The sequence below is a fragment of the Natator depressus genome, chromosome 8 (assembly GCF_965152275.1).
Source record: "Natator depressus isolate rNatDep1 chromosome 8, rNatDep2.hap1, whole genome shotgun sequence".
Classification (NCBI taxonomy): Eukaryota; Metazoa; Chordata; order Testudines; family Cheloniidae; genus Natator; species Natator depressus.
Genome location: NC_134241.1, coordinates 51,029,545 through 51,042,769, shown reverse-complemented (window position 1 = coordinate 51,042,769; position 13,225 = coordinate 51,029,545). Strand labels below are relative to the sequence as shown.

At 41.1% G+C, this 13,225-nt stretch overlaps 1 protein-coding gene across 7 annotated transcripts in view; it reads right to left on the bottom strand.

Moving 5' to 3' along the window:
* Positions 1-13,225, bottom strand: part of RALGPS2 (Ral GEF with PH domain and SH3 binding motif 2) — a 264,748-nt gene that overhangs the window by 121,001 nt on the left and 130,522 nt on the right. For all 7 annotated transcript variants that reach the window (XM_074961031.1, XM_074961026.1, XM_074961025.1 and 4 more), the window contains one exon: positions 1,830-1,956. In XM_074961031.1, coding sequence (XP_074817132.1) covers positions 1,830-1,956 — 127 coding nt within the window. The remainder of the gene's footprint in view (positions 1-1,829; positions 1,957-13,225) is intronic.

Genomic DNA, 13,225 nt, shown 5'->3' with positions numbered 1-13,225 from the left:
TTTTTGCTTGGTCTGACATCATCTCATAAACCCATAAAAGATAAAAGCTAATGCTAAAAAACCTTTGAATAGCTGGAAGTTGGAGCTTTCCAATACTCTAGAGAAAACATTTTCTCATCTTGGCGGTTTGGAAGAAGTCAAATCTTAAAATTCCATTCTAATTATGTTTTATGCCCCTCCACCCAGGTTCAGTTCTGATCTGATTGCAAGGATTACAAATCTAATCAATCTCCTATGCCATATATCTGAATACCTGAAAATCTGTTTTTAAAGTACATGAAACATTAATCTCTCTATACAGGAGTTCATGAGCAGAGTCACTGCTAAAATCAAGCTGGAATTGCCAAAGAGGTAGAAAGTAGGTTCAATAAACTGATTCTAAAGAGTGGGTATCATTGAACAAAGTATTTCCCCTTCCCCGCTGTTCTTTTTGATTGAGTGAAAGTCATATGAAAGGGACATCAGCTGCTTCAGTATTTCACAAGAGTAAGCAGAGCTGAGGGGGACAACTTAAGGCCAACAAACCTGAGACACAGATGACATTTAGAAGATTAAATTATAGAACCAAATTGCTAATTCAGAATCACAGTTAAAAAAAAATTCCTCAGAAAACCTCTTCAGTGCAAAGGTCTGGTTAACTCTGCCTGCTGCTGTTGAAGCAGAACAAAACTAGTGGGAGCTGCAGGGGGCTGAGCATTCCCTTGTTACCTGTCTGACAGAACTGATTCTTTACCCCCCATAAAATACAGAGGCAGAAGTATCTATCATGACAGAAATGTGGATGTTAGCACAATAAAGGATTTCTAATCCCCACGTCCAAGAGGACTTAAAATAGCCCAAATAAGTGAGGAAGAGAAAATAGCATATTTAGGGTTGGGGCGGGGGGGGGGGGAGGGGAGGAGATCATCAAGTCTAGACAACTGTAGTGGGCCACTGGAGCTCATCTTGATGTAGATAAAGGAATAACTGATGTCTTCCACAAAATGCATATTACGTGGGATGGACTAATGTGATCTGCCTGATGTTTCTGGGAGAGGGAAACAGTCAGACAAGCATTTCTTTAACATTTGTATAATTACTGAAGTTTTATATAATTAACATTCAACAACAAAAATATCAAAAATACACGGGTAGGCACTAATCCTGATTAAAGCTGCTCTTTAGAATCAAGTAATTCCAAAAAGCTGGTGAAAATATTTGATCATCATAGCAATAAAAACTATATACAGTAAGCAAATATATAAATAAATCAGTAAAGATTTCTTGGAAACATAGGAAGGCAAACTATTCATGATAAATCTCTATAAATCACCCATTTTATTTTTTTTTATATTTTGTAGCACCAATTTAATATCCTAGTCACTTCAGTGTAATCAAAGTGACAATATATGCAATAGAAATCAGATTCCACAACATTTAAAACAGATTCCAGAAGTTATGCTGACTCTGAAGTTAGTGACTGATATCTTTTCATTATTAAATCTATAGTCAAATGCTTAGTTCTTGGAAAGAACTGCCAGGCGTAACAGTCTCAAACTGCTTCTTCATGAGTCAACCATTAAATCTACACATCTCCAAGAAAACTGATACTCTATGCAAAATCTTAGGAGCACTTGAAAGGTTTAATGGGAATTTTTCTTCTTAAGTAGAAAAGTTATTTCTTGCTATATACAAAACATTTACAGCCAACCAAGTGGTTCTATATTCTTTGTAAAAGCACTAAAAGACTCTCAAATACAGGTTAAAAAATGGCTTTTAGTTTTTCTGCAAGTCACTGTGCAAGTACTATTGCCTTAATACTGCACACCAAAGTTATTAAGCTTACCTACCTAAATAAGGAATACAAGGAGTCATCTTCAAGCTGTTAATATAGTCTCTAAGTCGTTTGTAATTATCTTCTTTACTCATAACATACTCCAATTTTTCAAAGGTAGTTTTGTCTTTTCGGCTCAATAACTAGAAAAGAAAGACAAAGATAGAACGGTTGCAGTTCATTTAGGGTTGAGATGAATTTTGCACTCAAAGCAGGATTCAGCCAGTTTGTTATATATGAAGAATACTGAGTATCATCCCAAAAATTACAGCTCTTACTCTTCAAGTATAGAATACATTTTCTGAGAATTTACAAGAAAATGGGTTAATTTATGAGTTAAAATTAATTTTTAAATGGATTCTTTAAGAAATTTAGCACCTATCAAACCATTTTTTTTTTGGTCTTGAATTACCTTAATAATGAAATAATGCAGACTATTAAAACTTCTGTATCAGTTAAAATTCAATGAAATCTCATGCACTAGTTACATTTTTTTAAAGGATTAATTTTTTTTTTTTACTGTTATTCTCCATTATTGAAAGTTTCTTCTTCAGCAGGTATGCACCAATAATGTTCTAATACAAAGAATTCCATGAAGATCTACCCTCTTTCAAAACAGTCACTATCTTCCATTGCTCTCAATAGGAGTGAAGCTAAAAGTCTCATTAGCATAAAATGTCCATTCCTCCCATCGCTCCCAATGGGAGTGAAGCCAAGTTGATTGCAGGAAATATGGTTGCCCTAACACCATAGGTCCGTAACAAAGCCCTATTTCACAACCATGCCGTTTAGGTTGAGCTATTGATATTCTTATGGTTTCTTTATCTTGAAACTTCATGACCTGTAAACTCTGAACTTTTCCAATAAGTTTATTTTCAAGTGAAAGAAATAAGTGCATTAAAATCTAATGAAAATTTTAAAATTAAACTATAATTCTTTAAAATCAATCAATGTATACCCTGATGCAGACATACTGGTATTCACATACAAAAATTCTGTTTAGTAAGAGAAAGATGCAATAGGGGCTTGATCTGCCTTCTCCACAGAAAAGTACAATGGTTTGAGCACAAACCACCTTGTATATTGTTCTGTCAGCAAAAAGGCAGTTTTATTGGATCTTTTTGCCACAGGATCATCAGTTATAACACCAAACTTAAAAAAACAAAAACAAAACTACCTTTGCTGTAAATCCATACTGTGCTAAACAGAATTAACTATAGCTGAGTTATCTGTGTGAGGAATGAGATGTTAAATTAGAAAATACTGCACTCAAGAGAGAACTTTAACAGAACTACCACTGAGTAGCTACATTAATGGTTTTACTTCATTTTTGGGCCAAAATTTAAGGAAATGTAGAAAAATGTTTAGATTGACCATTTTGGCAGGAGACTAGGTGTTCTAGTCTCTCAACCAAAGTTTTAGCTATATGTGAAGATGTACAGTAATTAGTAGTTAAAAGAATGTAATGAGGAGATATCTTAGGTGTGTAGGTACATAACCTTGAGATTTTACACCGCCACTACAACCAAAAATCTACCTGGGTTTCCATGACAATGATGGACCAAATCTATGAGCTTCTGCAAAAAATATAATTGCATTTATTTTACACCTTTTGCCTTTCTTACCTATATTTTCTGCCCACTAACCCTCACTAGGATGCAGCAAATATTACATCAGCTTTCAGAGAGATGCCATTTTTAAAGGGAGAGAATTGTCATCCAGAAAATTGTGTTCCTTGAAGTTCTGGCCCTGAGCCCATCTATGAAACAGTTGTGTCTTACATCTACTATGACATGTTGCTAGGTAAGGGCTCTTGCAGATTTCCAGGAAAAGATACAGAGCTGAGGACAGCCATGAGGATAATGGCTTGTTGGGAACTCATGTAATAGTTTCAACATCTCTGCAGAGAGGAGACACTGTGGCAGAGCATAGAGTGAAAAGCAGTCTCTGAGGTAGCTGGAGTTTAAGTCTAGACAATTTAGATGCCATGATCATAGCCATGTCTTTGAAATACTTCATTTTTCAAACCAGCATCATCTCCATATTTAGTTGGAGGTCCCACCATTTGAGTTAGCAGCACCTCATGCTCAGTAACACTGAAGACTTCTGTAGATCTTAAATATATTGGGCTACTGTTAGAGCTCAAAGTATTAGCAAGGATGTCTGATTTTTCCACTATTATCAGGCTCCAACATTCGGGACATGAAGTTTACCTTTTAGGTTTGTCTTCTCAAAATGCGTATTTGCTGCATAATTACTCTAGACGAATTCATGTCTTTTCACCATGTGCAAGGACCTTTGTTTCCAGTTTATATTTTTTCTAAAGTTTCCAGGAAATGTATCAGTATTTATTTCAAAAATTTAAAAAAGGGTGAAAAATCAGTGCAAAAACTTACCTGGAAAACTGTGACGTTAACATCAGCGTTAATATTGGAGGACAGAACAACAGGGGGGAAAAGCAACAAATAGAAAAAAACTGTTTATGAAACAAACTATTGGTGATTTGTGCAGTTATGCTTGACATACGGGGCTTCATCAGGGTGAATTCCAAAACTCCAGGATAGCAAAGGCTTGCAGCAGTTTTTTCAATACTCTCAGATCGCAAAATCATCATCTTTCCTGTCTCAGAGGTGGGATACCAGGGCTAGGAGCCAAGAGAGAGCAGGTCCTAGTTCCTGAGAAACAGTCCCACCCACCAGCAGCACGGGTGCTGTCACTATCCTCCCCATCACAACATGTCCACCTCCACTTATCTTCCTGGGACTGCACAGGAATCAGTGACCTGTTCCCAGCTGGGGGGCAAGAGGGTTCTCTGTCTTGTTGGTGAAGCAAACAGAGCTCTGTGCCTTGGGGGTCCTTTCCATGGAATGTCACATCCCTGAGCTCAACTTCTCACAGGTGTTATCACAGGGGTGGGGGAAGAGGATGCCCAGAGGGGAGATGGTGTGCCTGATATAGCGACAGCAAGCAGGGGCTGGGGGATGATTGTTCCTAGTTATTGTTCAGAACTGCTGGTATTTTAAGGAGTTTTGTGGGGAAAAGGAGACATAAGTAATGTTGCATGGGGAGATCCTCAGAATCTATAAGGAGGGTCCCCATTCTACAATTTTAAGACCCCATATGTTTGAAGAAATACCAGCACACATGAAGAAAAAAACTACTTACCTTACAGTAACTTGTTCTTTGAGTAATTGTGCACATATACATTCCACTGTAGGTGACACATCAGTAGTTCCCTTACAGGACCAGGAACTTTGGCTCATCCAAACAGAGACTAACACCCGATTTGCCAAAGTTAGCTTCATCATGAGAGGGATGAGTGATGGCATAAAGAGTGTAAAGTACATGCAGATGACCACATGTACAATATGCATGCATATTAGTTATTGGAACATTGCTCAGGAAAGCTGATGAGGTTGAGTAAGTTGCTATTCTTGATGGAGAAGAGACTTTAGCAAGATTGTAAAAAAAATTTTGTACAGACAGAAACCAAATGTGAGATGCATTCAGATGACACTGATTGTAAACTATACTGAAATAATTAAAGGTCAAAGATTCTGGGGGAAAGACCTAACATTACAATGGCCATACTGGGTCAGACCAAAGGTCCATCAAGCCCAGCATCCTGTCCTCTCACAGTGGCCAATGGCAGGTGCCCCAAAGGGAATGAACAGGTTATCATCAAGTGATCCATGTCCTGTCACCCAATCCCAGCTTCTTGCAAACAGGGGCTAGGGACACCATTCCTGCCCATCCTGGCTAACAGCCATTGATGAACCTATCTTCCATGAATCTATCTAGCTCCCTTTTGAACCCTGTTATAGTGTTGGCCTTCACAACACCCTCTGGCAAGGAATTCCAGAGGCTGACAGTGCATTGCATGAAAAAATACTTTCTTGTGTTTGTTTTAAACCTGCTACCTATTAATTTCATTTGGTGGACCCTTGTTCTTGTATTATGAGAAGGAGTAAATAACACTTGCTTATTTACTTTCTCTATACCACTCATGATTTTATAGACCTCCATCATATCCCCCCTTAGTCGCCTCTTTTCCAAGCTGAAAAATCCCAGTCTTATTAATCTCTCCTCATACGGAAGCCAATCTATACCCCTAATCATTTTTGTTGCCCTTTTCTGAACCTTTTCCAATCCCAAAATATCATTTTTGAGATGGGGCAACCACATCTGCACACAGTATTCAAGGTGTGCGCGTACCATGGATATATATAGAGGCGATAGGATATTTTCTGTCTTATTATCTATCCCTTTCCTGACGATTCCCAACTATCCACAATGACTCCAACATCTCTTTCTTGAGTGGTAACAGCTAATTTAGACCCCATCATTGTACTGTATAGTTAGGATTTTGTTTTCCAATGTGTGTTACTTTGCATTTATCAACATTAAATTTCACCTGCTATTTTGTTGCCCAGTCGCCCAGTTTTGTGAGATCCTTTTGTAGCTCTTCGCAGTCTGGCTGGGACTTAACTATCTTGAGTAGTTTTGTAACATCTGCAAATTTTGCCACCTCACCGTTTACCCCTTTTTCCAGATCATTTATGAATATGTTAAATAGGACTGGGCCCAGTACAGATCCCTGGGGGACACCACTATCTACCTCTTTCCATTCTGAAAACTGACCATTTATTCCTACCCTTTGTTTCTTATCTTTTAACCAGTTACTAATCCATGAGAGAAACTTCCTTCTTATCCCATGACTGCTTATTTTGCTTAAGAGCCTTTGGTGAGGGACCTTGTCAAAGACTTTCTGAAAATCTAAATTCACTATATCCACTGGATCTCCTTTGTCCGCATGCTTGTTGACCCCCTCAAAGAATTCTAGTAGATTCGTGAGGCATGATTTCCCTTTACAAAAAACATGTTGACTATTTCCCAACAAATTATGTTCATCTATGTGTCCGATAGTTTCAACCAATTTGCCCAGTACTGAAATGAGCCTTACTGGCCTGTAGCTGCCAAGGTCACCTCTAGAGCCCTTTTTAAAAATTGGAATCACATTGGCTATGCTCCAGTCATTTGGTATATTTGGTACATGTGGTACCTGAAGGATCTAGCATGGTCCAAGTAAAATGCAATGGGCTCTATGAACATCCAAAGCATGGAGTGCTTCTTCAGCCTCAGATAAATGGGGTTTTGGGGGAAAAAAAAACCACCAAAAATTAAACATTTGGCTTAGATGGAAGGCTGAGGTTGCCCTAGACATAAACTTGGATATAGCTTAATGGATATCTTGTCCTTATGAAAGACCGTGAAAGAAGGATCAGCCAAGCAGGGCTGAAGTTCTGAAACCTCCTTGCAGATTTTCTACCAAAAACAGAGTCTTCATTGACAATTAAGGTAATGAAGTTGTAGTCACAGGCTCTCAATCAGGGGCCATCAATTTGGAAAGAACTAGATTTAAATACCAGACACGTACAGAAGCAGACAAGGGAGGGTAAATGTTGATTAGTCCTTTCAAAAACCAAGAAATGAGGGGATGAAAGAAGATGGAAAAAACATCTACTGACGGAGATAATGCAGAAATAGAGGCTAGGTGAACTATCACAAAATTATTTGAAAGGCCTGATGATTTCAGGTGCAGAAGATAGTCCAGCACACGTGTAACCTCTGTGAGATGGGGCAATAAACTGTGGGATTGTACCCAAATGGAAAATCTCTTTCCATTTAACGGCATACCTGGCTCCAGTGGATTCCTTTCTGCTGCTCACCAAGATGGTTTGAACCTCCTGGCAACAATTTCTTCTGAGTGTTCACACAGTAAAGTGGAAAGATTTGAGGTTTGGATGTAGAGATTTGCCCTGGTGCTGAGTTAGAAAATCTGTGACTAGTACTAGAGTTATCGGTGAGTGGATAGACAGTCGATGTAGATCCATGAACCAATACTGGCTTGGCCATGCTGGTTCAATAAGGATTAATGACGCTCTTTCTTGTTTCGGTTTCCTCAGTAGTCTTGGAATTAGAGGAACTGGAAGGAAGGCAGGTGGGGGTGTCCAGACCAGAGAAGAAAACCATCTATAATGGAACTTGGGCTGAGGCCCGCTCTGGAGCAAAACCTCATGCATTTGCTGTTGAGGTTGATCACTAGCAAGTCTATTTATAGATACCTCCAGCAGTGGAAAATCTGAAGAAGGAAGTCTTTCTTGATTGACCACTCATGTTGGTCTATGAAAACCCTGCTGAGGAAATCTGCTAGCATGTTTCTTACTCCCAGAAGGTGAAAGGCTTTCAGGGAAACATTGTGAAGGATTCACAAATTCCATAGGAGGACAGCCTCCTTGCACAGTTGGGAGATTTGTGCTCCTCTCTGCTTGTTAAAAAACAACCACCACCACCACCACCACGGCAGTGGTGTTGTCCGTGAGAACTTGCACCATTGGTTCTCAACGGTGGGTATAAATATCTCACAGGCCTGATGAATAGCTCAGAGCTCCAACATGTTTATGTGGAAGGAAACCTCCTGAGGTAACCAAGAAGCTTGCGCCTGAAATTGACTGAGATGCATCTACCAATGGCTGGGGGGGCCCATCTGTTACCAGAGTAACAGTTGGTTCTCAAGACAGAAATGCAACTCCTCTACATACATTTTATGGATCCAGCTACCAATTCAGGTACGCAAATCCGCATGTCCAGAGGATTTCTGGGTGATATACCAAATCAAGTCAGGTCTGCAGACAGCGAAAGTGAACTCTGCCATACTAAGTTACATATATGTATGAGACCATGTGACCCAGGAGCTGAAGGCAGGCAGGCACTGTTCTTCTTGTCCTGGACTTGAGGCTGTTGGAAAGGGTGGTTACAGATTGATATTGATAACACTCCCTTGGGAAATCAGCTATGGCTGTTCTGGTATCGTGGTCTGCTTCTATGACTTATGAGTTGAGTGGGTTTTTAATCGTGACTTCTCCAAATTTAGTTTCAGCCCTAAATGGAAGAACATTTGTCTGATGAGTAGGACATTGCTCTGGACCCAGTCGCTTGATAGTGCGCGAACGAGCCAATTATCTCAAATATTTCCTTATCTGGATAATGCATTTGGTGAAGAACTTTGGGGCTGAAGAGAGACTGAAGTTGCTTGACAGTGCACGAACTAGCCAATTATCCAGATAATAAGTTCTTCACCTTTTGTAACTTGTTCTTCAAGATGTGTTGTTTATGTCCATTCCAATCAGGTGTGTGTATGCACGTACGTGCACATTGGCCGGAAGATTTTTCCCTTAGCAGCATCCGTCGGGTTGGCCTGGGCGCCCCCTGGAGTTGTGCCCTCATGGCGCCTAACATATAGCCCTGCTGACCCTCCACCCATTCTGTCATAAACATTCAGCTAAGGGTAGCATAAAATCCCTCCTTTACCTGTAAAGGGTTAAGAAGCTCAGATAACCTGGTTGGCACCTTACCAAAACGACCAATAAGGGGAGAAGATACTTTCAAATCTGTGTGGGGAAGGCTTTTGTTTTTGTCTCTTTGTATGTGTTCTCTCTGAGACAAAGAGAGAGACCAAGCAAGTAATCTAGCTCCTACTGAATGATACATCTAACTTACAGAAATAGTAAGTAATAGCAAGGAAATGCGTTAGAGTATCTTTTGTTTTAGCTTGTGAATTTTCCCTGTGCTAAGAGGGAGGTTTATCCCTGTTTTTTGTAACTTTAAAGCTTTGCCTAGAGGGGAATCCTCTGTATTTTGAATCTTATTACCCTGTAAAATTACCTTCCATCCTGATTTTACAGAGGTGTTTCTTTTACTTTTTTTTTCTTTATTATAAAGTTCTGTTTTTTTAAAGAATCTGATTGGTTTTTAGTGTCCTAAAAACCAAGGGTCTGGTCTGTGTTCACCTGGTTTACCTATTTGGTTGGTAGATTATTCTCAAGCCTCCCCAGGAAAGGGGGTGAAAGGGTTTGGGGGGATATTTTAGGGAAACGGGAACTCCAAGTGGCCCTTTTCCTGAATCTTTGTCTAACTCACTTGGTGGTGGCAGCAGTACCCATCCAAGGACAAGGAAGGATTTGTACCTTGGGGACGTTTTTAGAAATAAGCTGGTAGAAATAAGCTTAGGGGGTCTTTCATGCAGGTCCCCACATCTATACCCTAGAGTTCAGAGTAAGAAGGGAACCTTGACATCTTCAGTTCCTTCTTGCCAGCTACTTCGACAGAGAGGTAGGAGGGTGGGTATTGGAATGGACATGAACACCACATCTCAAAGAACAGTTACAAAAGATGAGTAACCGTTTTTTCTTCTTCGAGTGCTTGTTCATGTTGATTCCAATCAGGTGACTCCCAAGCAAATTTAGGAGGTGGGGTTGGAGCTGTTCACTGATTGGTGTACCGCTCTACCAAAGGCCTCATCATCTCTGGCCTGCCTAGTAATCGCACAGTGCGCGGCAAAAGTGTGCACCGATGACCACGTCGCTGCCTTGCAGATTTCCTGGGGGGGGGGGGGGGGGGGGGGGATGGACTTGAGCCAGGAAAGCTGTTGATGAAGCTTGCACCCCTGTAGAGTACGCCGTTATCGGGGGCGCTGGGATCCCTGCTAGACTGTAGTACTCTGTAATGCAGGCCACAATCCATGATGAAATGCGCTGTGTCGAAACAGGCTGACCCTTCATCCTGTCCGCCACTGCGACAAAGAGCTGTACTGACTTCCTGAATAGTTTTGTCCTCTCAATTTAAAAGGCCAGCACTCTGCAGACATCGAGAGTGTGGAGCCTCTGCTCCCTGCTACTCGCAGGAAGTTTGGGGTAGAAAACTGGGAGGAAAATGTTCTGGTTGATGTGGAACTGCGACACAACCTTCAGGAGGAAGGCTGGATAGGGCCTGAGCTGAACCTTGTCCTTAAAAAAAATACAGAGTAGGGAGGCTCCGACGTTAGAATCCTGAGCTCAGACATCCTCCAGGCTGAAGTTATCACCATCAGGAACGCGACCTTGTAGGAAAGGTAGAGCAGGGAGCATGTTGCTAAAGGCTCAAAGGGATGCCCCATGAGCCTAGAGGACCAAGTTAAGGTCCCAAGCAGGAACCAGTTGGCGGACATGGGGGTACAACCTGTCGAGGCTCTTCAGGAACAGGCTGACCAGGGGGTTAGCGAAAATCGAGCAGCCTTGTACCCCCGGATGGAAAGCCGAGATGGCAGCCAGGTGCACTCTTATAGAAGACAAGGAGAGACCTTCCTGCTTCAAGTGGGAAAGATAATCCAAAATCTGGGGCACTGAGGCTAGCGCCGCAGGCAAGTCGTGCTGAGCTGACAAGATTGAAAATCTCTTCCACTTGGCCAGATACGTGGCTCCAGTGGAGGGTTTCCAACTGCCGAGAAGAACCTGTCTGACTTGTTCTGAACAGGAGAGCTTGAACGGATTCAGCCATGGAGCCTCCATGCTGTGAGATGGAGCGACTGCAGGTTCAGGTGCTGGAGACGCCCATGATCCTGAGTGAGAAGGTCCGGGAAGAGCGGCAAGGTAATTGGGGCTCCCACTGAAATGTCTAGAAGACTGTCGGGGCCAGGCGGGTACTATGAGAATGACCCAAGCTCGTTGTAAGATTTGCCGTGAGTTCCACCTGAGAACACTTAAAGAAAGGGAACAGGGGTTTGGTTTTTTTTTTAAATCATTCCTCTCCAGTCCCTCTTCTTCATAGAATGCAGAGAGTGGGTGATAGATAAGTCTATAGTCAGACATGCGTGGTTGGTATATTCCCTTTTTGAAGGGGTTTATACTGAAGCCAACCACCTGCAAGAATCTGGCCTATTGTCCTTGTAGTTGAAGCAGACAAAGTTTCTCTGCCACTGAGGTGAAAATGACCAATAGAACCTTGTAAAGGGCCATTCCAGTATCATGCATGTTGGTGGCAAAGACACAGTTATGTGAACAAAGACAACAGTGGACATGACTACCTGTAGTGCACTAGGGAAGGATTTAGAGACTCACTTTAGAGAGTGTTTTCAGTCCTGCAACCCATGAATTCTTTCAGAATGCTTGCTCAGTCCACTTTAATTAGGATTTCCCTACACTGAGAATGGTCTTGTTGAGATGTAAAAAGGAAGAGTTGATTTTAAAAGGCGACAAGTGTTTGGTGACAATGGGTTTGCTTACTGAGCCCATTAATTTTTAAAGGGGACTCTGTTTATGAGACTGTTTTCTTCTCTGGATAGTGAGGAATGAGTCCACTATTCTGTCCAGGAATCTGGAATAGGTAAGGCAGAGGAATTGCATCTGTGTCTCATTTTCAGTTCTGTTTGTATAAACTGAGAAGCTCAATCTGCCAATTTTAAATGGGAGTGCACAAGATCTACTTCATCCCCAATAGCTTCATTCAGGAAGAGATGACTAGTCATAAGATTCAAAATGTTTCAAGAGGGAGTGGGAAATGTCAGCTTCTTCAGCTGAAGATTTTGGGGACTGATTGCATTGCATGACCTACTCCCCAGGTGACAATGCTGAGTTGGCTCTTCCTATTTTTAAGACGACTTTCCTTCCCCTTTATATATTGAGAACCAGAGGGAAATGTTACTTCCAAAAGAATTTACACAAACTGGATTTCAAGAGAGAAAGATATCTGAAGAGGTCTGCAGCATGCACCTCCAGGGGTTACCATGCAACTTGAATTTGAAAAGGCTCATTTAGGGTGATGGAGTGCATGGCTGAGCTCACCTCAGGAAAGTCTGAAGTGTTAAAAACACTTTTCCAGAAATAGAAGAAGAATCAGTTCTCCATGAAAATCAAAGATTTTTCAAAAATTGGATTACCTGAGATTTCAATAGGCAGAGGAAGGGCTGAGCTGGCTTTAATTTGAGCATCCCCTGATGGAGGGCTGAGACACACCCTTGTGATGTGGATGGTGATCCTGGCAGAGAGTGCAAAATGGAACGAGCAACGGCCTTGTGGTTAACCAAGTAAGATTGGGGAAACTGAAGGGAGGGAATTACAAATAAATGGGAGGTTTGGGGGTTCTCTCCCAGAGCACCTTGAAACGCCAACTGAAATTTTCTGAATTTTTGACTATTTTAAGACATTCTGAAACAAAAAATATTATACAAAAAATAAGGACCTGCATGGTGTTTACTTGGAATTCTGAACAAGCCTAACTTGCCTGAGGCGAATTATATTCAGCTGATTACTGAAGCTCATACAATCTACAGGGTCATGAATAGTGTGTGTTAACTGAAAAATACTACATTTCACAATGCCTCCTGGCTTGCAGGAATACAGTAATTCTGGTAGCATATGAGAAAGTTCTGTCCACCAATATGCCCTCGCCAAGAACTGTAAGCCGCCATTTTACAAGTCAATTCATGTGTATGCCTTAGACACAGAAGTATTTCAACAGCTGATTAAACCTTACCATGTTTGAATACATTGCAAAGGATAAAGCCCATCTGTATGGCTATTCAGGCATACAATTTAT